This window comes from Ascidiella aspersa, chromosome 4 (assembly GCF_963924565.1).
Source record: "Ascidiella aspersa chromosome 4, kaAscAspe10.2, whole genome shotgun sequence".
NCBI lineage: Eukaryota > Metazoa > Chordata > Ascidiacea > Phlebobranchia > Ascidiidae > Ascidiella > Ascidiella aspersa.
The window spans coordinates 21,605,859-21,631,669 of NC_139450.1; the positions used below are offsets into that span (position 1 = coordinate 21,605,859).

Below are 25,811 nucleotides of genomic sequence, written 5' to 3' on the forward strand. Positions count from 1 at the left end.
GTCGTTGGTCTGAATGCGATGGTATTGTAGATTATTCTGTTTTAGATATTGTTGCTTTGTAGGTATTTTTGTGTGTTCCCTATAGAAAGTATTTCAGTAATATAAACGCGTCATTTTCTCAGAAAGACTTACTGAACGCTTTTTAATACCAATTTTAAGATTTAGAAACCATGGGTTCATATGACCTGGCGAACTGACATGGATTGACCCTGGCGGCAATTTAAAAAATCTAAAATGTCGTCTTTCCCCAGGCAAGATGACCTGGAACTTTTTTATAGACCCAAAATAACATTAATCAGTTGAAAAAATTGCTTTTATTTATTTTTTATAAAAAGTATAAAATTGGGTTACAATATATTAATAGACGAGACATTTTAGTTACTTAACAGTTGTAATTTATTACTTTCTATACTCAGGTTTGTTGCAGCCAGTGGCTCTTGCCGTCGACTCTTATGATAGCAACGTGTTTTGGAGCGACATAAGTGATCGTTCCATTGGCGTTGCATCTTTACATAACAATGCAATTTCAAATACAACACAGAAAGTGGTCAGACGTCTAATTACAAGAAAATTATTCACCCCAATTGCTCTAACTGTAGATCCTATAGAAAGGTATTTTACAAATAACCCATGTTAAGAAATACTTCTGTGCGCACTTTCGAGCCATATTCGGCTTTATAAGGGGAAATATGGCGATACAAGTAAATGGGCGTTAGGTACACGAGGGCTTTTCTATTATATGCTTTCCTAGCTTTTTTCGCTATTTTACTTAAAAAAGTAGGATATTAAACTTTGTATAACGATTTTACTTGTCCCATAAGTCTTCTTTTATGCCTTCATACGCTTTATAAATAATACACATGTGTAGTTAAGTAGCCTAACTGAAGACCATTGTTCATTATTTTTCGATTAGGTATAAAGGGCTGTATATTTTTTGACAGTTTCACGGTGTTTAGTCTCTTTTTATTAGCTAGTTTTTACGAACCGCTAATCAGAACATCGGATACAGTTGATGGAAAACTAACTTATAAACTGGGATTAGGCACCAGGCCATATTTTTTACTTAAAAAAAAAACGAAAACAGTCAAATCTTTCATTTCTACTTTGGTTTTATACTAAGGGAAAACTATGAATAATTGTATTACCGGAACGCATACAATTTACCGACATGAAGTCACCAGGAGAAACCTTCGGAAACCTGCAGTACTCGGTCTATTCCGTGCACAACTGTTCAACTAAAAGCATTTGTGTATGTTAATGTCTTTTTATCGCAGGTCTACTTAACTGGCAGACCAAGATATGGCATATTATGCAAGGCGCCTTTAGATACAAATAATCATAAAATTGAACAAAACTATGAGAAGTTGTGATAATGACATCAATTGTTGCCGAGCTAAACTAGACTACAAAGTTTTTTTGCTAAATTTGTAGCATGACGTCACGTTATGACACAACTTTAATGATGTTATCACCAAATTCTAGATTCGCCACTGGTCACAGTAATTAAAAAAGTTTCGTAACCCCTGAATAGCGTGATTGACAAAAACACCATTTTCGTTATGATTGACTACTGCCAAATATTTCGTTTAAAAGTAACTTACCTGAACTATTAATCGGCGCCTATATCAAATCAGTTTTATGTTAGTTTACCAAACAAGTATAGCCATTGTAGCGCGACACTATACTTTTTGCTACATGTTGAATTGCCTCAATAATACAAAAAAAAGTAAACGAAATATATACAGCGAATTAAAAAAGTAAACATTTTATATCCATGAATAAGACCGTTTTATTTTATTTTTCGAGAATTGTATCGTTTTCCGTAACTTCAATATTTAAACTGATATGGACTAAATAACGACATGTATTTTGTTCAGTTCAATGATTCCCAACCTTTCTGTTCTCGCGGCCCACTTTAGAGTTAGAAATAACTTGCTCGACCCCCAGTTATGGTGTATGAGTATGATACACAAAGCAGAGTCAATTAACCACACTTTAAAATTAGCAAAATGTTAACCTTTCTAGACGAATTGTTTCAAATGTTGGCTGAAATGTCAGGATTTACGACAAAAGTTTGCACTATTAGGTAAAGGGTTTGAACCTCCATTTGTCGTATTACGTTTTTGTTGTTGTTAGAAAACACTATCTGACAGAAGCTATGCTGGATTCAATAATTGAAAACAAGTGTAAAGGTGATGATATAAACACGACTAGTTTGCTGCACAGCAAAATCCACATAAATGTTAAACTGACAATTTTAAGTTCATAAAACTTTGTGGTGTTTTTTCAGAATCCTTTTTTGGGCTGATTACTGGGGACGTATAGAGAGAAGCAACTTACAAGGTGGCGATCGAAAAGTTGTTGTAGATAACCCTATGCAACGACTACATTCCTTACATTTCTGCGTCACTTCCAATCGACTGTATTGGATTGATTTGCATTCCTCGGCTATCAGATCATTAAGGTTATATTTCCTTTTTTTCATGTTAAAAAGTAAGATCTTTGTATGGTAAATGGTAAATACGGTTTCAAATGTTATAGGCCTGACGGTACAGATGTACACACTATTGCAGTTACCAGCTCTCAAATGGAAGTTATACCAACCCATATGGCAATATCAAGGGGGGTATATTACCTCCTAAATACCGAAAACCGCTTTCTGTACAGCATACCACAACTTAATATATCTACACATAATATGTTTGATCAGCCTACCTTATTCGCAAATATGGACGACGTAAAGGGAATAACAGCAATCGCTACACTTGACACACAGGTATACGAACAAGGTGAGGGCAAAAACATTCGATGTTCTTAAAAAAAGGAAAACATTTTTTGCAGGTCGCATGCACACGTTTCAAGTCTGTCAATATATTATAAAAGTTACAAAAACAAAGAACATATTAATAAAATTTTAAAACATTGTCATTGTTGGGTACACTATGCACGGATCTGTAATGTAGCTTGATAATAAATTGCAAAGCCAAAAAGGTCGAGTAGATCGACAGCATCTTGATTAGGACGTTTCGATATGAGCTTGCTGTCGATCTACTCGACCTTTTTGGCTTTGCAATTTATTGTCATTGTTGTTTTAACTTTCAAGAAGAGGTTTAAACAAATGTTTGTTTTATTTATTCATAGACGTAAAATTGTGTTCAAGCGCAAAATGCTCTAATGACTTTTTTGTTTATAACCGTTTTATAACAATTAAAACCTATACTACTCCCTTGTAAAAAGAGAAACTTTTGTTTTGTAGTGTTAGTGTCGAAATGGAATAATCTAACGTTCCCTTGCTCTACAACCTCAAACAACACTTGTGGCGAAGTTTGTCTTTCTCTTACAATAAAAAGTGCTACTTGTGTTAGTCAGTGTCTCCCATGGGAAGTATTATGTTCAATTACGTAAGTTATACACGACCTTGTCTAATTTTATGCATCAAATAAAAGCAATTTAAAAAGCTAAATTAACGGTAATGGTCAGTTAATATTATGTGTAATATGTAGGCCTAAAGTACAAGCGTGGCCTATAGAAAAAATTGCATAAAAAATATACAGGATGTTGTATAGAGGTTTAGACTGTAACAAAGTGTGTAAAATAAACGAAAGGCTTTATTTAATTAAATAAAAATGATGTTCAATATAGAATAATCGTTATATTCTACAGCTCATTAATAGGCTAATAGAATATACTAATTAAAGGGGGGCATGCGGAGCCTATCGTGTTTTGGTTAAGTATACGTTATTGGTGGAAGGAGTAGAAACGTACGTATATATTTAATAATATTTAGGCATCGATCAGGATTTTCGCTTGGGGAGGGCCATAATTCTTTTTGAGACATGACTTCGCACAAAGTGACGTCATAACATGGCGTCACCAATTACGTCAAAAACATACGTAACAAATTCACATTTAAACGTAAGAAGTAACCTTAAGAACTCCACATATTACGCTTTTCTTGTTAAAGGTTTAGATTGGTGAAGTTTTACTTTCAAAACTAAAGCTATATTACAAAAATCTTATCGATCCGCGAAAAGCAAAAACCACCTTTATATCAAAGTCCACGTATAGGTTACTTCTGTGGGGCTTTGATATTCCCTCTTCGTCCAACTTAAACCTTTCAACTATTATGCTCCGAACCTTTATATCGTTGTAAGTTGCCACAACTTTCATTTTTAAAGTGTTTAGCCTACGTCGTTTAGTTACCTGTTATATATACTTTCAATCAATCAGTTACCTTAAACAAGGTTAAAACAAATTCAACTACCACGTCATTAGCGCGTGTCCAACCTGTTTGACAATAAATATGCGGTTGCTGCCAGGCATTGATTCAAATAAAAAACTATCCGTGAGACAAAAATTTTTGTTATATATGCCAACATCTCGATGACCTATTCAGTAAAACTCCATTAGGGTGATTAACTTGCAAAAATGCATTAACTGAGTCTTTTGGTCGCGAAAGAATCCTACCCAGGGTCGTGTGTGGTGTTTAAACCACTGACAATCCAAAGTCGCGTTACATCCGATGAATAACGTCCTATAAATTTGGAATGTTATGTATTATTAGTTACTAATCGACCCTTTCGTCGAGTCGATTATTTACGTCCGTATTCTTTAACTTAAGCATCCATTTGGGGTAGGCTACCCATTGCGGCGAGGGCTGTGTGCACGCCCTTCAATTCGCCGACAACCTCCGCCAGAACGCTTGTGAGGCGTCTAGCTCGGTTTATCGAGTCATGTACGACCTCTTTCTGTCCGCCGTGTTCTATTTTTTGGTTGTTTGGCTGAATATATATTTTTTCAAAACGTAATCACATTCTATTTGAGTTAGACACAGTTAATTGTTTCTGGTTGCTCGCTGTCTGCGCTAATATCTAGTGTTGGTGTAAGATCGGCATTTTTAACTGACGCAGATTCACTTTAAGTATCAATTTTTATTTATGATAGTTACCGCAAAATTATTCTCAAAGTATATTTTAAGACCACTTTATTAGTGTGCAAGTGACGCAATTTATTCTCCCTCAACGCAGCTTGTATTTTAGCTGGCTTGGCACACAGATGTTGCAATAATTGTGGCATAATAAAAACCGGAAAAAATGTCTTTGATTTGTATTGCTGGTGGCGAAAGGAGTGGTTGTAATTGAGCGTGGTCCTTAAAGTGGAATTTATATTGTACCAAAATCAATCACACATACTTCACCGTCTTGGTTTAGGTTTCCAAACGTTAACGATTGCGCACTAGGCAATTTCGCAGCTGGCGCATATAGCAGGAGTGTTGACATGTACATCAGATGGAAAAGTGAGGAACTAAGTTAAAAATCCTTTTTGGATTTCTGGATACGACCCTGCGTAAAATAATATAATTTTTTGTACGTATTATCCGCCCCGGTCGGAATTGTAAATTTATCGATTTATAGTTGAGTGTTTGGGAAAAAAATTCACCAAATAAAATCGTCGAGTTTTCTTTATTGAATGCTATACCTAGAAGCTTTTAAAATTCTCCGATCCGCTTTCGTAAGGGATATATCCGTCAAGTTCCTGGACATTGTTTGGTTTGAGACTTTTAGGAGGACCGTCAAACCACTTTTTTAGAAGATAGAGATCCGGCCCGCATGTGTAAATCATCATAATAAGGGGCCCAAAATCTACAACAAATTGTCAATTAAGTTCCATACAGCCCGCTGACACATTTCTTAGGTTGGCTTTGACCCGCGACGAAGAAACCATTGGGTTATGTTGTGATATTTTTAAGAACAACGTGACCTACCATGTGGCCTGATAAAACTACTTAAAATTTTAGCTAAAACGAATCTGTTGTGCTTTGAAATTTAACTATTTGTGAATATTTGGCAACAGGCAACAGAACAATTTAAATGACAACATTTTATTTGAAATAATTGAATATTATTGAAAAAGAAAAAGAAAGAAAAAAACAAAAACATATCAGTTATCTTTCTGGAAAAGATGGCTCTACTGGGCAACTCATAACCAGGAGCCATCTCTTTTATCACATTTTTAAAAAGCTCCCCTGCTGCAAGGTTTATTGCACATAAATCTCCAACAATCACATTTGTTTTCAGTTTGTTAATTTTATTGCATTGATTAAGGGTGACTTTGGGGGAACATATGGGGTCGATCTGGGTTGTCTTCTTGTTGTTTAAATTGATTGTTCTGACCTGTGAAGTCAGAACAAAGATTTTCTTAGCTAACAGTGGCTTCAAGTGCTTTAATAAACTGCCAGTGCTATTGCAATACGAAAGCTGAACATCATTTTTTGCATGTAACATGATTTTTTTTGGTCCGGCGCAGTAAAATCTGTGCTTGTTAACCGCAATGGCAACAAATAGTGATACATGCCTTTGAACCAACGCAAAACGTTCACAAACAAACAAAAGTTAGCGTTTTTTAACACTACCATGAGTCCAAAGTCCAACCGCGCGGTCAGTTCAAATACGTCACACACAGCTTTCAAAACGCGCATTTATGAATGAAATTTATGCAGCAGCAATGCGAAGTGAAACGTTAACACGCAAAGTCAGCGTATTTTACGACTACCGTGAGTCCAAAGTCCAACCGCACGGTCAGTCCAAATACGTCACAAACAGCCTTCTGAAAACGCATTTAGGAATCAAAATTATGTAGCACCGGTGCAAAGCGAAACGTTAACATGCAAAGTCAGCGTATTTTACGACTACCGTGAGTCCAACGTCCAACCGCACGGTCAGTCCAAATGCGTCACAAACAGCCTTCTGAAAACGCATTTAGGAATCAAAATTATGTAGCACCGGTGCAAAGCGAAACGTTAACATGCAAAGCCAGTGTATTTTATGACTACCGACTACCGCGAGTCCAAAGCCAACCGCATGCTGTCAGTCCAAATACGTCACACACGGCCTTCTGAAAAGCGCACTTTGGAATGAAATTGATATCGGTTCCAACCACCCGATATAAACAGATGTTCTACTTTTTTAGCTAACTGCAATTCAGAATAAGACGTATGACACAAATAAAATGTTTCGCTAAAATGTTAAGTTCCATGTAAGGTTATTTATATTTGTTATTTTGGCAGTGGAAGTGCTATAATGCTATATGCCAGCAAGAAACCATGTTAAAGTGGTAATTAAACAACACAAAATATTTTTTTAATGTCGCAAAGACTATTAAATTGGTATTAAATGGACTATGTTAATTAAATTTTGGATTTGCGCGAGACGCATAAAAAACTCCCAAGGCTCTGTGAACACCCTCTTCTCCAACCCGGGTCCGACTCTAAGTCTAGAGCTTCAATAGAAAATCTATACGGTTTTATCTTAGAGAAAGTACTTGCATCAACACACTTCTTTTATGCGATGGATTTGAAGATTGTCCCAACGGAGAGGACGAAAAACTGCCGGAATGTCAATTTTTACTAAATCAAACCTGCGACTCGCATTTGTTTCAATGTTCAAACAAGCAGTGTATCACAGAGATTGCGCGATGCGATGGTCGAAAGGATTGTAGGGATGGGTAAGACCACGTTTTTGCATAAAAAAATAAAAAGTTTTATTGATTTCTACTGACTAATGTAAATATGTTCAAGTTCCTAAACTGTGTTTACTGGATAGTTTATATAATCAAAATTATCAGTACCAGTAGGAATGTGTTTTCAAAAATTTGCTCGATTTTTACGAAAAGTATAAACTAAAGCAAGTTTTGTTTCATAACTGTTTCATGCACTGTTGGAAATGTTACATAATTGCAATGTTCTTTTATATTTTTAATATTTAGGTCAGATGAGGAAGACTGTGTAATGCAGTCTCAGTCTTGCAGTTTCGAAAACGATTTTTGCTTGTGGAGTCAGGCTATCGATGATGATTTCGACTGGAATTTATGGCACGGTAGAACACCTTCAAGTAAAACTGGCCCTAACCAGGATCACACAATGTTGCATTCCAACAGTACGTTAAATAATTAATTTGTATTTGCTTGGAATAGTTGTGCATGGGCAACTGGACTTGTCAATTATCGGCTTGAATAATGGTAATCCTAGGGGTGGTAAGGCACAAACCTTTTCGGTAAACTATATTATGCATATTTCTATTTATCCTTAGTGTAAAATCGACGCGTGAAAGGACCATTGTCTTCCACGCGGTGCTAGGTTCTCCTCGGGAGTTATTTGCTTCATTCGGTGTCTATTTTCCGTGTGAGCGTATATTCGGCTTATAATCGTTTTCTGATGCGTAATTTGATTGCTCAGCAATTGGTGGTAATTCCAGTTAATTGGCTGTTCGCTTACCAATAGGTGTTAATAACATAACACTTGAACAACGTAAACGCAATAATGTTTCCCGCTTTCGCGGTCTTATAGTTTTATCCTGTTTTAAGAAAATGTTTTTAGCTCTGTCTATCTGCATTCTGCATACCATGCATGTTTCTGTGTTTTAAAATTCACATATTAACCAAATTCGTAAAGGTTCATATATCTACATCGAAGCAACCAGTGAAGACGAAAACTCGAAAGCAAGACTTGTATCAACATTTTTTGTCAGACCTGTTTGTATCAGGTAAACAGCTATAACATTTTATGTTTTTTCTACGAAACTGGGTACAAGTAGACTAAAATGTTTTACTTATGTACAGATTTAACTACCACATGTATGGCGATGGAATGGGTACTTTGTCCTTGATAATGAAAAAGCATACTCACGAAGACGAAAAGACTTTGTGGAACCAAACCGAAAATACTGGGGTGTTTTGGAAGGAAGCAGTTGTTTCAGTTAAACAACATGGAATGTATAACGTAATACTTTAGGATTTGTTTTAAGAAAAAGTTTTATTTTATAATGATTTTGCAAAACCCTGCCATAATAATGTTGCTTTGTAAATTATCAAGTGACGTCTATATAAACGGTATTCGGTAACATATAGGGAGTACATTTAGATGTATTGTATTGCAAACTCGACTATGCCAACATTCGATTTTGTTGGGTATTTACCGACTAATTTGCTATGTTTGGCAATACCACATATGTTTCTTCCACTGTGGGGACAATAAGATTGTTGTCGTATATTTCTGTAATATCCCATACAAATTTACTTATTTTAGACGTCCTAAAATTTAAATACATTCCATAAATGTTAAGTATAATTATAAGATGCATATAGGCCTATAGGTTTACATATTTTGTATTTTCTTTAAGTCCTACAAATTATTTTGAATTTTCGTTGATAATAACGAAATTAAACTATTTTCATTTTTTCTAATTACATTTTTCTGTTAAAGTTAAGGTTTCCGCTTAAACTTCTGCCTCTATTGCATAAAATACAAGTCTTGATATTAATGTTTATAGATTTATTTAAACAGGGGCCAGTTGCCCAGGGCTAAAATACGACGTACTGGTTTAAAAAGCCTTGTCGTTCTAAACTTGCTATTAAAAAATACAACTTGACCCGTTGGGTGTTGTCTTGGCGGTGTAATATAATTACAGTTGCAGTCAACGCGAAATTTAGCGAATACTATTACTTTTGCGCGGGTAAACAACATTGTAAGAAGCCATCAAGCTGTGTTCTTTAATCAATTGTACCATCCCCGTGTAACTTTGTTAAAGGCGCATGAAATATTCGGTCATTTTAAAACAAATTGGTATAATTTAATAACATATATGGCGTTACATCGTCGGTAGACTGTTAAACAATTTTTTAGACGCCTGGTGTGATATTAAAGCAGAAGTAAATTTATAGGCTACAAAACCTTAATATTGTGGCATAGAAGTTGCAGTGCGTGGCGCTACATTATCGATAAATAACTAAAAAGGAATACCAGTACAAACAAGGTTTTATGCCAAATCTATATGTTTATGACTAGGAGAAACAGATATTACCAACGTAAAACATCGACTAGCTTGGCATTCCAAACAAATTTTTCCGGAACTTATTTCCGACCCCGAAACTTTTACCGGTAGGTCGAATAAAATGTAACTATTAACCAACAGGAAATTGGCGAGAGTGCGCGGTTGATGTAAGACCCAGTCGAATAGCAAAGTTTTTTACCTGTCGCGTGAACAATCGCGATATTTTCAATACAATGTGTCGTGGACCAACAATTCAAGACATGGTCTGGCTAATCAAAATGCAAAAAGCCATAAGTTGGTTACATGCTGTATGTTGTTCTATCGATGTCCAATTTCAATAGTTTTGTAGCGGCTAAGGCCTCTTCACAGGTGTAGTTGATCGCGGTCATTAGGAACTTGAAAATTATATATTATCAAAGGCGCTATACGCTTGGCTAAGCATGTTTAAATGTTGTGCACGGCCACTAGTATTTACTTTGTGCTTGTATTTAATTAAAATATACTTTCAGTTGATTTTCGAAGCACAGCGCGGGAGAAACTATCGCAGTGACATTGCAATCGATGATGTTGAAATCATTGACGGTTTATGTAACATATCATACGTATGTCAGTTTGGTGAAGAAAACCATTGCGGATATGAAAACAGTAAGTGGGGTGAAACAATTTATTTTATATGAGTATATTTAAGTATTACTGATGTTTTAAAAGTTTCAGGTCGTACTAAGGTTGGATGGTCAGTTGTTGCCGGAAGCATAGAAACTCGAAATATCAACCATTCTACAGTTTCCAAATTTGTTATGACAACCGCCGAACCATTAAACGAGGTACCTTATTAACCTGTAAAAAGGGAAGGCCTTAAACTTTTCTTTATTTTTTTTAATGTAATTAGACCTATTTTCATTTGCCAAAAGTCCTTGGTCTGGCATTGTTTAACACTTGTCATAACAAATGCACACTTAAGCAAAAAATGTTGTCGTTTTGATGGAAGTTTAAAATAGTCCGGCCGAGGCGCTGTTGACCTGGCTGTTGCCCGCGACTTGGAAACGGGCCAATATGCAGTGCAGCCCAGGCCGAAGGTGTGGCTATTGTTACCAGGCTAAGGGAAAATTTATACGTATTATATAACTTTATTTTCTAAAATAGTGGTTTGGCAGTCCTCCTGAGAAGTCTAAATGCAGCCAAGTCCAGAGACTAGCATCGTTAAGCGTCTGAATCACATTCAGAAAAATAAACTCGAAACACATTCTTTGTACTTTTGTATGTTAAAGTCGTCTCTTGGATTAGCAACCAAAAAACTAACACTGCGAACCTGGGCAGATAAAAAAGACAGAAATGCTCATTATTTTACGTATATCATAGCATGTGGTTTTCGAGCTTATGAATGTTTACGAGGTTCCACGATGTGAAAAAGGTGGAAATCATTGTAAAACAATTTGAATGCGCTAATTGCGTGGTAGTTGAGTTTGTAACAATTGTGGTTGAAGGTATAAAATGTTAGAAAAGGGAAATTTTGAAACGTAAGTTTACTAGAATTATTGCATACAGCCAAAATGGCCTGCCAAGGCTGTTCGTGTTTGGTATTAATATTATAGAATTTTAGATAGTTTTCTTCGGATATAGTCCAGCTGAGTAAATCCGGTTTCACCGTGGCACACATGTTGCGAAGCACTAATCTAATGCATAATGTACATGCAAGTCATGTTTGCTTACATGCCTAATTGTAATACAAAAAAAAACTTTCTAAAATACAGTTCTGCGGCGCTCTTGAGTATCTTTCGACAGTTTGCGACAGGGGATGTGCACGCAAATAATGTGCGAAAATGTGAGCACATTTAAAAATTAAGAAGTGCGCACTTTTTTGAGTTGGGGTTATAGTTAAAGTTTGAAAAAAGAGTCAGATTTGAACAAAGAGTTGAAGGAATAGTTGGGAACAGTTTAGGAAGAGTTAGAGTCGAAGGAAGAGTCGGAGGAACAATCGAAGGAAGAGTTGGAGTCAGAGATGGAGGAAGATTTTGCGGAAGATTTAAATCTAATGAAAGTTGGAGCAATAGTCGTTGGAAGAGTTGGAGGAAGATTCGGAGTTATATTTGGAGCAAAAGTTGGATGAAAAGTTGGGGTAAGAGTTTAAGAAAGAATCGGAGGAAGAATAGTTCGTGGAACAGATGAGGTAGAGTTAGTGACATAGTCGAAGAAGAGTCTGAGGAACAGTGAAGGAAGAGTTGGCGTCAGAGCTGGGGCAAGAGTTGGCGGAAGAGTTAAAGTAGAAGTTGGAGAGATAGTCGTTGGAAGAGTTGAAGGAAGAGTCGTAGGAAGAATTGGGGGAAGAGTCGGAGACTGAGTATGAGGAAAAGTCAGAGTTGGAGAAAGAGTTGGTAAGAGAGTTCGAGGAATAGTCGGAGGAAGAATTAGGGAAATATTCTGAGTCTGAGTGGGAGGAAGAGTCGGAGTCATAGTTAAGGGAAGAGTCAGAGTTAGAGTTGGTAGAAAAGTCGAAGGAAGACGAAGAGGCGGACTCAGAGGAAGAGTTTGAGTTAGAGTTAATGGAAGAGGTGGAAAAAGTGCGCACAGTTTTGAAGAAATCATCCCCGTATCGCAGTTTGGGACACAGTTGAAAACCACGGAACTAAGACAAAGTTAATATAATATTAAAACTGACGTGTTGTTTTAAAATATGTCAAGATAATACATAACAATTAAATCTTAACATAGGCCTTTTACACACAACTTCGGCCTTGCCTAAATATTTTTGTAATAAAAGTATTTTAATTTCTCATTGTTACAAATAGTTAAACTGGAAAACTAAGAATCTATCATAAAGTTTGGGAAAGTACATACAACTAAGTTATCCCTGGATCCTAACTTAAAACAGTCAATAGCTGTAGGATGCCTTGATTTTAATTTTCATGTTTATAAAATCAAAGATACTTTGTGTGTTAACAGTAAAGGCGTATTTTGCTATGTACAGAGACGTTTTCGTCACACTGTCATAGAGTTCGCCAGACCTTTCAAACATTTCAGGGCAGTGTTTTTTTAAATGTTGGATGTTTAAAATTATTTGGTTTGATTTTTTGAACTGGCCTTGGTGATCTAGCATTTCGCAATTGACCTACAAAATTATAAGTATAGCCTATACTTTATTTACAATTTAGTATCCACTCAAAGACTTGGGCCCAGAATGGTTTTATTTTCCTTTTGATTATGACGACACCCCCGGTTGTTCTGGATGTCATGGAACTAGACTGGTTCGGCAAATATCATCATTTGGAAGCCCACAGTTTGCTGGCCTAGTTCTCTGCAGCACCACCAGGTATGCAACATTTACATTTATTTATATCAATTGAAATGCATTCGGCTAAAGAGTTTATTGCTCAAATCGTATAAAAAAATAAAAACCAATCCCCTTTATAAGGATCACGATCGTTTTAATTGAAAAATTTCCTAACTTTAAGTAACCTCTTAAATTTTAAAGTCAAGCCATTTTGTTTAATCTTGAGCCAGTCAGTCATGTTTTTATGTTAGCTCGGCGTAATTACGACAAACCTTTTATTATATGAGTCAAAATACAGTTTGTGTCAAAAATGCAAGAGTTAATATCAATGCAAAACTTGCTGCATTTTCATGGCAACGATTGTTAATCATCGTTGTATTTATCTGTTATGTCTTAGCTCTAACGGTGCTAAAGACGGGATTTTGGAGAATACGTTAGCATGAATTGTTTCATTGCTTTGAATCAATTTGACATAGGTTTCCGCTTTGTGAATATTGTACTTAGCCTAATTCTTAATGTCAGGCCTTACAACAAATATTTACAAAAAGTATTTCTTATTTACAAAAGCATTTCTGTATTTCTTATGTTATAAAATAAAAAATAGTTATTCGAAACGTTCAAACTTCTTCTGCATGTCTTTGATATTCTCACTACGTTTTACTACAACGTCCAAACATTATGCTCCAAACATTTCTTACTTGCTTATAAATTTGTTGATATTTCGTTAATTTTAAAAACACAAGTTGGGTCACTGGAAATCTGTGATGTTTTTCGCTTGGCGACCCGCGTGCTTATAGTGGTGCGCCATTTGGTTTTACAAGTAAAAGGTGTGGAGAAAATAAATTGGATAAATATGGAAGACTTCAAAGAAAACATTGTAAAATACCGGCCAAAGTTTATTGCGTACCGGCGGTTAAAAACCATTTCCCTAGAACATGAGTTCGGTAAAATGCAGGCTTGGAACAACTAGTGAGTCATATAGTTGGCCACTTCAACGACTAAGGCTGCCCAAACGATGGCCCTCGAATGCATCGGACATAAATATTATTTAAACATTGTTTTATGTTTTTTCTCAAGTAAGCAATTCGCAACCCACCTGGTTAACTTTTATAACATGACATTTGAAATAAAATTCGATAAACTTAGCATTATAAAAACCGAAATTCCATAGTTTGTAGTTGTTTCTCTCTTTTAATAGATACAAGATTTATCTTAGCGACACGTTAAGAACAAAGTTTAAGAATATTGCTGACGGTGACGGAACAGGAGAAGACCATTGCGAGTTTGTTGGTGATAACGGCTTCGCTCTTGAAGTTGGGGATTATGTGCACTGCGGAGGTATATCATGACTATATAAAGAATCTCGACGCAAAACAGTTTCAAATATAAATGTTTTATTGAATTTTATATTACGAAAAAGTTTCTTTTGCCCTATGGCAATATACAAATCTGCAGCTTAATTTCCAAAAGGACAACTGTGACTAACCCCCAACTCGAATTCGCATATTGTTTTATCGTCGAGAAAACATTGAGTCTTCAAATATTGCATTTTGACAGCTTTATTTTATTTATTTTGTGAGTTATTTTTTATTTTGACTAATATCCAAAAATTTCCTTTACTTTCTAGGTGCCAACGCATTTCGTCGACGGAGATTTTTGGAGCCAGTTCACGAAGGACCATTCGGTTTACACCAAATAGGCATGCATAAATATCTGTCTCCTTCTTACTATCGTTGTAATCTTAACATCTCTCAGCAAGTTATCGCCAACGACCCCTATTTGCCTGTAACAACAAAGAGGAATTACATGCTTCTGTTCGATGATAAAACGCAGCCAAATATAAGTCGCAGTTTTTATATTCCTGTGCGCGGTGGAAAAAATATATCATCTATAAAAGAGCAAATCTCTATGGATAGATGGTGCTTATCATTTAGGTATGTCTACATTGTTGAAGCACCGCAAACTAATGTTTTACCATTTTAACGCTTTTGATAATTTAGTTATTACATTTCTGGTCTCGGTGGTAAGCTATTTCGTGTCAGCCTTGATAAAAAAGTGAATATTTGGGAAGAAGATGATCTCATTGATATGTGGAACGAAGCATGGATAAGTATACCTTCGAACAAAGCCAAGTAAATTTTGTACAAATATATCAATTTCTATCTGTTTTAAAACAAACTAATATTTTTCAGATTTGACATAGTGTTTACTGTATCAAAATCTACTGAAGTCGGGTTTGTTGCAGTAGATAACGTTACAATTCATAATTTTCCATGTCGAAGAAAAATTTCGTATTCAACTCAATTTGATGAACCAAGTATGGATAGGAATCCATTTTTCATTTCAGGTTGGCAAATCCTACAGATTTAAATGCTTACCTTTTGTATCACGGTAAACAACATTCGATTTCGATTTATCGTATACTTTATCGTTTTTTCAGCATGATACTGTATAAAATTGTAATACGAAAATGTTTATCGGTTTATGGCATTTCGTATTAACCTATAAGCACTCGCAATCGAGGAATTGTTCGAGGACAAGTTTGTAGGACTGCAGTACTTCTCCGACAAAGGGAGTCTTCTCAGACAAAATGCGTCCTGCTCATGCAAACTATCTCAGACTTTAAGTGGAAATTATTTCTAGCAATAAATCCTCTAAAATGAAAGTTTCTCCAACTTAATCTATTTAATTTTTAGCTGATGTATTCCGTATTTTATGAAAAACATGTAACAACAAGAGTACAACAATTGTGCATCTTTTTGTTAAACCCAGTGCGTCACATATCCTTATAAATTAAAAGGTTTGCCAATTTATACCAAACAAATACATTGTTTTCGCGCTTTGCGCGTTGCTACTTTTTAAATATAAATTAAGCTCATTTTCAATTGCGTGAAACAGTTAGGTCCGGCCCTGAGCCGAGAGCTTGCAGATTTGGTTTGACCAGCTTGCCGACCCCTTTTTGAGAACATCATTTATATCTACCACACTCTGCAAAATTGATGTATTCTGGTGCATAGCGCTATATCTATTCTTTTCTATACAATACTACTTCCTCTCTATTATTAAAATAATCAATCGAGTTTTGTGAGAAAAAATGACGCAATAGAAAATATCTGAGGCAATTTTCGGATGAGCAACTCAAAATGCATTAGACTAAGTCCTCCCTTTGTGAACAACATAGCAAAACTATTTTTGGCAGACCAGTGAAAAGCTTAACGTTGTATTTTTATGTTCATGACTTGACTTGATATTGACTTGCTCCAATAATGAATTGACTGGGACTTAGATTGTTATCGTTTAAAAAAGACCCAAATCATTTCAAAATGACTGATTTGCAACACTGATCTTAGCTTGCTAACATATATTAATTTGTTGGTTGATATAGGCGATGTTGAAACAGTACAGTTTAGACCGATGTACCAACGTGAATCCTATGAACCGGTAATTGTGTTCTCCCTTCCGCATGCCACAAATGCCATCACTTCAACAATAGATCGTTCACGGTTTAATATTCCACCAGTCATCGAAAGTCCCGTTTTGCCAGCAATTAGCTCATACTATCCCGTCTACTGTCTGTCTGTGGAGTACAGGTAATTAAATTTGGTTAGTTGTTGGCAAGAGTTATACAGTACATTAACGTTTGCCAATTTTTTAGACAAAAGGCCAATCAGGGCCGTTTGAACATTGGAATACGACGAGTAAATGAATTTGAAGTGGAAGATGTTAAATTTTATGAACTGACACAAATTGGCAGCGTCAGACCTTGGTTAACGTTACGGGTTGAAATAAATTCGTCCATGCCCTTGGCAAACAACAGCTCATTTGTGTTTGGTTAGTCCTTCGAAATAACTTTATAGATATTTGAAATTATATTGAATGTTTATAATATAGGCTACCTATTGTTATGTTTTTTCATAACCAAAATGGAAAACCCTAATAGAATATCACAAGCATCGCCAATAGTTTGTTTTACAAAATGGTGATTTCTGTCTTTATTGAACCTGAGGATAAACATAGCGCAATATAAATAATTGCAACTTGAGTTTTTACTTAGTTGATTGACAAATTGCGAGGACTGGTGTGCACAAGTTCGAATTCAGTAAACGTAAAAGTGTGTACTGTTTCAGTTTTTTTTAAAGCACTGCCATAGGCTATACCTGGTTGCTCACTGTTTGAACGTTCCCTGGTTTGCTCACTGTTTGAACTTTTATTCAACTGTTTGAACATTCTCTTTCAACAACATTCACTAATATCATTATAGATATTTTTTATGGTAATTAATTGGCATTCCCGTAATAGTGATTGGTATTTAATTGTCTTCGCTTCCCCCATAGAAAAGGACCCACAGGTATTTTTTCGTATTACCTTTTTTCCATCAGCAAATAATACACGGCGAACCCCTAGACAACCTCTTGGGACCCCCTTGGGGGTCACCGCCCCTAGTTTGGAAGCCACTTGTATACAGCATCCAGGATTCTAGATTCTAGACTCCACTGAGTTTACAGCACAGTGAATGGAATATGGTACCCGAAGGACTCTTTAAGTGGCAGGCCGTTGAGAGGATTAAAAATATACCAACCTCTTGTTTAAAATTTAGAACGATTTCAATGTTTCACTATGCACATGTACAGTCGTTTTAGTAGCATTGATAAACACAAAGTAAAAGACTGACATGTGCAACCTCATAATTTTTAAAAAGAAAACGTTGCAAATGGAAAACAACTTTAATTTTTGAATGCGTCAAAAGAAATTATGGAAGAAAGTTTTATGCTTTCACGTAGTAATGAGGTGATGTGCTTACTCGTCGGTAATCACAAGGAGAACGTATGCACGGTGTAAAAAGTTTAGAGTTTAGAAACCTCTCTTGTTTTGGCCAGGCCGAATTTCTTAATGTCATACAGACAAACTGGAGGTTTATAAGAAACATTTAGGTTTACATTGATGGCACTTAAGAGTGTTCAAAATACGCAAATATTTGTGTATTGCAATTTCACGGGCTTACAAACCTAAAACTAAGACAGCTTCATGCGAACACGTGCAAAACAACTCAAGCTCTTGACGAAAAAAAAGTTATGTTTAAAAAGATCTCGCGGACAACACAAAATGTTTGACTTCCCAGTCAGAAATTTTAATGCGGGCCTTACTCGAACTATCATCGGTGTTCGTATGGCCCATTACCAGATTACCACAGAAACCCCATAGATATATCCCAGTTGGGAGACCGGAAAGGTAACATCGGCCCATGTTAGATTTTCTTTGATTTCCCATACATGGCATCCCACATATAGTTCAAGCGTGAAACTAGCCTGGCCAAATATATTCCTGCTTTACACCAATTTTAAAATAGCAAGCAATCAATATGTATTGTCATTAAATTTCCGCGCACAGATGCACAATAACAGCACGTACAAAAATATCAAACGGTTATTTAAAACAAAAATGTTAAAAACAATTGAATAAAACGGCTTAAAAAAATAACTTAGGAATGATTAAATATAAACACAAATAGAAAAAAAGAATTATAAACATTGCTGTAATAAAAAAAACATGGATAGAACTTTTGACATCACACGAGTTACAAACCGCAAAATACTAAACAATTAAATCATAAGTTATGGCCAATTCTTTCACAGAGTTTTGACAGTTGATGGAATGCTTAACCAAGAGGTTCGTAAACAATAAATGACTAAAGGTAACTGTTGACAGTATACTCATAAGTAAACACATATTAATGCAATTTATGCCTGAGTTTTGGTTTTCATATCCACTTGTAATTGTTTCTTGGTGGTTACAAACACAATATTAAGTGTTGAGTGAGGATATGGAACATCTGTAATAACATAATTAGTGTTAATGTATGTGTATACATGTATATATACATATATATATTAAAATTATGTGCTAGTAAAACGTTTGAACTAACTATGTTTACAAAAGCAACAAACCAAATAAAGCGTTTTTCTTAATAAAAATAATTCATAAAACATGTAATTATAATTTAAAATTTATGTTAGTCACTTTATTTTAGAAAAAATCCTTAACTTGGCAGTTTCTTTTTGTTCTTTGATAGCATTTGTGTAATCTCTGCATCCCTGTGTGGATGTAGCCTGTTTAACAAAATAGTGCTTGCAGGAATGTTTGTCTGTAGATGACTTTTTGAAGTGTTGCACTTCAAGTTCTAAACAAAAACAGTTAAATGGCCACTATTTATATAAAAATGATGTGCTTGTAGTTGTACCCTCCAAATAATCACACAAAACACATATTTAACAATATAGCACTCGAGAAAGTACGGCAAGTGTACACACAATTTTTTTAATAGACCTAACCTGCACCCCAATTTGCCTATGATTCATAAGTGGGGTGAATTTTAATATTTTGTACACTTGTGAGATCTCATCAAAACATGCCATACTTTCCAGAGTAGGTTATATTGAACCAAAAAATTCAATAAACACATTTAACACAATATACAATGTATGTAGACACAATCATTTAAATCAAAATATTTATATAATGATATAAAACAACAAAACTTGGAATAATCCTCACAGTTACAGTAACAAAAAAATAAACCATACCTTTTTTTACCTTTCATACTTTTTTCTGGCTTTCAATTATAAAGAGTATTCCACTTTCTGAAAATAAATACATGAATACATGAAATATCTAAGGAATGTATATTTTTATACAGAAGTAAAATAATTGTTCTTGTGTAAACTGCTTCAATTATAACTTAAAACGAGGTCGTTGTAAGAATTATTTCTTCATTTTATAGGCATAGTAATAGTTTTTATGAACTTTCATTATGGATACTAAGTATTTTTCTGTTAAAAAATCTTTAAAATCAAGTGGATTAACTCATAATTTAGCTAAAACTCATAAGATGAAACAATATAGTTTTAAGTGGTATTGGGATATTTTCTAGTTAAACATTTTAACATACAAATTTAACATTAAAAAAAAAAGAAACAACAGACATTTTGACTTACCATATGGGGATTTGGTTTGAGATGGCCTTTACATTTCTTCATCATTTTTTCTGTTCAAAGACAATGTAGCATCGAGCCTACAGCCTTCCATAGCTGCATAGTAAATTTCGTTGTCCACAAGCTACAACAACTGCACTTAGTGTCATAACATTTTCATGATACGCAAAAACTTAAAAACTTGCGCTGCTTCTTCAATGCATCCGTTTGGTAAAAGAAAACAGTTCACTTTTTAAAAAAGGTCGAACAACCCGCAACAATGGTTGTCATTGTGACGTAACGTTTCCCGCCAACAATTTTAAATTTGTTAACGGTGATTTTAAAAAGTGTTGCTGGTAATTTTAAATTTTATAACGACGAATTTTTTTTTTAAGATTATAAAACATTTAAATCAATAAAAATGTTACACCTGGTAGTGGCCAAGAGCTTACACATAAAATGTTATGTTACGCTCGGTCGATTTTTATTTAAAAATCGATTTCCTGCCGGAGTCTCATTAGGAACAGTTTAGGTATCCAATATGTTTGGTATTATTAGTACAATGACATTTTCAGGCTTGATCCATAAAACACACATTGGTTATATCACATGTTTTCCAAAAAAAATAGTTTATCCTCACCCTTTTGAGCTCATCGTAATTTGGTAAAATTTCTGACTGGGTTTCCTGCTAAACAGCTCGTGTATTTACGGCCGAATAACCTAGACAAAAACAGCGACAACGAGACTCATACAACCCTTAATTTATCCACTTGGATACAGCTAACCATTTGTATGAGGGTAAACCAGGGCTGCGGAGTCGGTTAAAAAATCAAATGTGCGATTTTGTCGAGTCCCGAGTCCGGCCCGGACTCTACAGCCTGTATTTCACTAATTTACGTAACTAAAATAACGGGGATATTCAGCAATCCACTTATAGGGGTATCGTATAATTCATTCACTCACAATACATAGTTGGAAAATATTCCGCCATATAATGTTCCACCTTTACAACTTCCATTTGGCGGCTATATCAGTTTTAAAATTCGGTACTGCGAAAGCGCATGTCGGACTCGGAACTCTGGTCGTTTTACAAGGTCTTACTCGAGCCCCGAGTCCGACTCCAGCAAAAACAAACCGACTCCTCGAGTCCCGAGTCCGACTCCGACTCCGCAGCCCTGGGATAAACCGAACCATACATTTAATAATTTCCCGAGACGTAACCTTACGTCAAACTTATCATGCAAAACTGATTACTGTTTAGTGTTGCATGGGCTGGAACTTGTTTGGATAAACTCGATGGTAATCGACACACAATCTTGTTCCCATGACGGCAACTTAAAGAAATGCGATAATGCAGTCAAATGTTTTAACGGGAAATGTGCGAGTGTTGAGCAGCTGTGCGACGGAATTAACGATTGTGGGGACTGGTGAGTATAATTTCCTTACGAATAATGTATTTTTTTTATTCATCACCGAATTGTCACTGATTTTTTTTATTAAACCAAGTAAGTGATAAGGTATTCGAACAAATTTTAATAAAGTGTTAAACATACTGTACTTCCAAAGTGGTAGCACTTGTCTGATACTGTGGTACTCGGCCGATACTAGGGTGGTATATATGTCGATCCAAAAACAAAACTAATTTATGCAATTCGGCCATGCGATTTAAATGTGCTTTCGAACTTGTACAACTCCTTGTCCACGCCAGGGGCGTTTCCACGATTCGATGGTCATCAGTAGGGCGATTATTTTTTGACCAAAAAAATTGGAAATTTTGACCTAAACAATTAAAAGTTTGACAAATTTTGACCTAAAAATAATTTATTTTGACAAAATTTTGACCTGTTAAAAATACATTGATTTAAATAACTTATTGTTGTTTTACGTACTGCATTAGTGTCTTGCCGTCGTCAATCACACGTTTTTGATGTTTTACTGATTACCGGTCCAACACAAATCAGTTATTTTTCGTGTTAATGCAAAACTCATGAAAATACTCAGTTAATATTTTTGTTATTTTAAAAAGACAAACAAATGCAAAATTAGAAAAAATGTAGACCCAGTTTTTGAAATAAAAAATAGGCAATTAAAAATCACAATTAGCGAAAAAAGACAGCAAATACTGTTCAATACATTTGTCCAAATCCAAGAGGCCTCGGTGGTTAATCCTTCTCGCGTATACCATATTTTCTAATGAAGATAGTACAGTTAAAATGTCATTGAATATAAATCAAAACTACATTTCTTTGATAAATTGAACGACAAATTTTACAAAAACTGAACGACAATTTTAAAAAGCTGACTAATAGTTTTTTTTCATTTTGTAAAAGAAATTATGTGCATTTTTAAATAAAGTTTTCGGTTTTTGGTGTAATATAATAATATGCCACTGAATCCGAAAATGACCTTGTTTTTTTGAACCGGCTCAACTTTTCGAGATATACCATAATTTTGTTTAATATGCAAATTTTGACATTGGCATTCTACTGCTACAACTTTGATGAGAATCTTTTACAGGCGTGCCCATAACTTATTCTTTGATTTTTGATGCGATTCTGTAAAATATGGCAGTCGTTGTCGAAAGACTTCTAAAGACAAATTATGTTTTATGTGAAAAAAATAGACCCTAAGCAGTAAACAAACGATTTACGTTTGCGAAACAGGTGGCGTAGAAGCACAAACACTCTACTTTTAGTAAAACTTGTACATTTTGTAAATTCAAATTAAACAATGCAAAAATATTAGTCGATGTTTACAAATTTGCTCTTAAGACTTTCTGGAATGTATCGTTAGAAAGTAAAATGTCGGAGTTTCGAACAGCAGTCAGCCACCATGTGGGCATCACACATGCCTGCTGCCTAGATACCGTTATTCAACGAACTTTATGGAGCGAAACATTTCTCCAGGCTAATTGTCTCAGATCACGAAGGTTTGTGGCTGAAGAGATAGCGAGACTTAATCACTAAGTCTTTGATCTTTGCAAGCATCTCTTATCAATTCTTGGTTTCTTTTTAGAATTTCTGTTTCCATGAAAATTCTGTGTGACTAAAACATACAAATGCTCAGCAGCAGACACCTTTCCTGTCAAAGACTGCATGAAACACGCATCTGTTAAGTTTGCGGATCTGAGAGCTAACATGTGGTTATGTTACCAAGACCTACAACGGTACCGCTATTATTTTCTCGGGCTAAAAAACTGCCGAATAAACTTTGATAGCAGCATCTAGTCTTCAAAATCTTAGCTACAAAATCCTACATTGACGAGATATGGTAGATGGGAGGACTGCAGTCTATATATGTGTGGAGCAATACAAAGCAACTATGTGGCTTATCAAAATGCTAAACCTACTTTACACCCTCATTACCTGGTTTACTCTCTGATGGCGCACAGTTTATCGAAAGCTGAGGAAATCAAATCTCTTGTTAACTAAACCTATACAGTATTACAACATATATAGGCTGCACTAAAAAAGCAAGTTTTATATAAATGGAGTCTGAAGTTGAAAATCAAAGTGTTTTAATTCCTGATTATTAAGTGACCGGGTCACGATTTTAGTTATACGAAGAGTAGGAATGCATATTGCTTAAAACATTTCCAATAGCAATGTTACTGATAGTTTCGTTCACGATTATTAGAAGATGTTGAAGTTGGAGAATTTTCTCTAGCCAAAGTTGCAAATATATATATATCTTAAAATCTGAAGCCAATTCAAATAAACCGCTGTTATATTCGGATTTAGTGGACCAAAAATGCAGAGTAATCGTTAAAATATTTGTCACTCAGAAAAACTTTTTTTTTGTTATAGCTAGTTTATTTAGCTAACTTCAGCTTCCTAAAAGCAAACATTTTCCGCGCTTTTGCGAATTAATCTACTTGCTTTTATATTATTTTTTTGTCTATTTTATTTGTAATCAGGTTTTTTTTTAAGGTTTGGTTTGGGTGACCGCTAAGTAGTTTTAAGAGACCGCAAGTGTTTCATTTAAATACCAAAAAGTTGCAAAAAAAAGTCCAAAATTTGGGAAACCGCTGGAGAAATTCAAAACACCTTAAAAACAAAAACACTGTTTGTGATAACAAAAAAATTTAGGGTTCCCCAAAACAAAAATCCAGGATCTGCCTCTGGTCGACCCAATATATTTGTTTTCTCAATGACACACATACGTACATATTGAAGCTGTGTAAAACCCAGCCTAAAAAGTGTCTTTCCATGCTGGTACTCCACGTATGGTGGCAAATATTTAACACACCGTTTTTTTTAGCCCGGAGGTAATTACATCGAAAGTTTAATTTAACATAATACAGTCGGTAATTGTTTTCTATTTATGATAAAGCGAATACTGTAGTAGAGCGGACCGCCTTAGTTTGTTGATTGGCGCAATTTCTTTAAGAAAAACAAGTACACTAAATCACTATTTTCTGTAAAACGTTTTGTTGAAATGCAAATATTTAAACACTTACTTATAACACTCACTTCTCAAAAAAACACTACAGGTCAGACGAAAAGGGTTGTCCGTCTTACTGTGACTCAGAAGCCGACGTATTTCACACAAATGCAGTGCTAATGCAACAAAACGCCGTCAACATTTCTTCCGTTGGGAGACACTGTTTTTGGAGAATCCATGGTACACCGGGAAAGCTGATAGTACTGACGACGAGTTCATCAATTTTTCCTAAAGAAAAGTTTACGGTATATATACTACAATTTACGAACTTGCCAACTAGTTTATACAAAGATCGACTAGTATAAAATTCGCTGATGTACATTCTCTGTTATTACAAAAAGAAATGCTCATGGCCAAGTTTAGGATATTGACAAAAATACGAGACGTTCGCTCTACAAAACTGAGCTACACAGGCTAACAGTGGGGGAGCACGTCGAAAAACAACCCCTGCTGCATATGGTTTGTAAAATTTATATTGCAAGTTTATGGAAAAATTGCCAAATTTAGAAGAAATATTAGCAGAATCATATCGTACCACTGCAACTTTGGTATGTAATTTTACAAAAAATGGCAATGTAGGCATTTACCTCCCGGAAAGCTGGGAAGTTAAGCGACACGTGCTACATAGTGCTTGTATAATGTCTACAGTAAATGCGATTTATTTGTTTTAACTTTTAAATATTTTTTTTTGTATTACAGCTTACTGTTCACAAAGGGTTTTCATCGACCGCTGATGCCCTTTTATTTGAAGAGAATTCGACAATATTTTTGAAAACAAGTTTTACCCACTCATCATCTTACGTGTTCAACGAGCAAAACATAACCATTGTTGTTGTGTTTCCCAAGTAATTTCAATTCTTTTGACGATACGCAACTGTATATGTTACTACAGATCGTTAAATTGATCTTACTCCCCCCGAATTGTTTTTTAATAGAAATGAAACAATGCGCAATTTCGTGTTTTTTTCTCACACTCCTCCTGTTTTGAAGTCAGAATACTCGTCCTGCCTTTACATTGAATGTCTCCCTAAGTGATCCTCAATACTGCAGTTTTACGTGTCCTGATCATTCTTGTCTGACTGATAATTACCGATGTGATGGTAAAATTGGTTGCTCAGATGCGAGTGACGAGATAAATTGTACCAGAGCTGTTGAGTTACTTGGTGAAACGGTATGTATTTATAAGATTTATTAGGCTTTGTAACAATAACTCAAGTCAGTACAGTTTTAATATCGACTCGATACAAAAAATCTATGACAAAAAATGTATTAAAATCTAAATCCTTCAAACTAACTAAATTTCTG

General features: G+C 35.1%; 1 protein-coding gene across 4 annotated transcripts in view; it reads left to right on the plus strand.

Annotated features, from left to right (window-relative positions):
- Positions 1–25,811, plus strand: part of LOC146148648 (uncharacterized) — a 113,946-nt gene that overhangs the window by 16,622 nt on the left and 71,513 nt on the right. For all 4 annotated transcript variants that reach the window (XM_083387615.1, XM_083387616.1, XM_083387617.1 and 1 more), the window contains exons 9-29: positions 417–612; positions 2,291–2,464; positions 2,542–2,789; positions 3,257–3,401; positions 7,312–7,503; positions 7,765–7,934; positions 8,450–8,540; positions 8,617–8,776; positions 10,337–10,472; positions 10,536–10,651; positions 12,977–13,134; positions 14,294–14,433; positions 14,723–15,029; positions 15,096–15,227; positions 15,288–15,442; positions 16,481–16,685; positions 16,751–16,926; positions 21,325–21,490; positions 24,556–24,751; positions 25,206–25,351; positions 25,497–25,677. In XM_083387615.1, the coding sequence (XP_083243741.1) occupies positions 417–612; positions 2,291–2,464; positions 2,542–2,789; positions 3,257–3,401; positions 7,312–7,503; positions 7,765–7,934; positions 8,450–8,540; positions 8,617–8,776; positions 10,337–10,472; positions 10,536–10,651; positions 12,977–13,134; positions 14,294–14,433; positions 14,723–15,029; positions 15,096–15,227; positions 15,288–15,442; positions 16,481–16,685; positions 16,751–16,926; positions 21,325–21,490; positions 24,556–24,751; positions 25,206–25,351; positions 25,497–25,677 (3,590 nt within the window). The remainder of the gene's footprint in view (positions 1–416; positions 613–2,290; positions 2,465–2,541; positions 2,790–3,256; positions 3,402–7,311; positions 7,504–7,764; positions 7,935–8,449; positions 8,541–8,616; positions 8,777–10,336; positions 10,473–10,535; positions 10,652–12,976; positions 13,135–14,293; positions 14,434–14,722; positions 15,030–15,095; positions 15,228–15,287; positions 15,443–16,480; positions 16,686–16,750; positions 16,927–21,324; positions 21,491–24,555; positions 24,752–25,205; positions 25,352–25,496; positions 25,678–25,811) is intronic.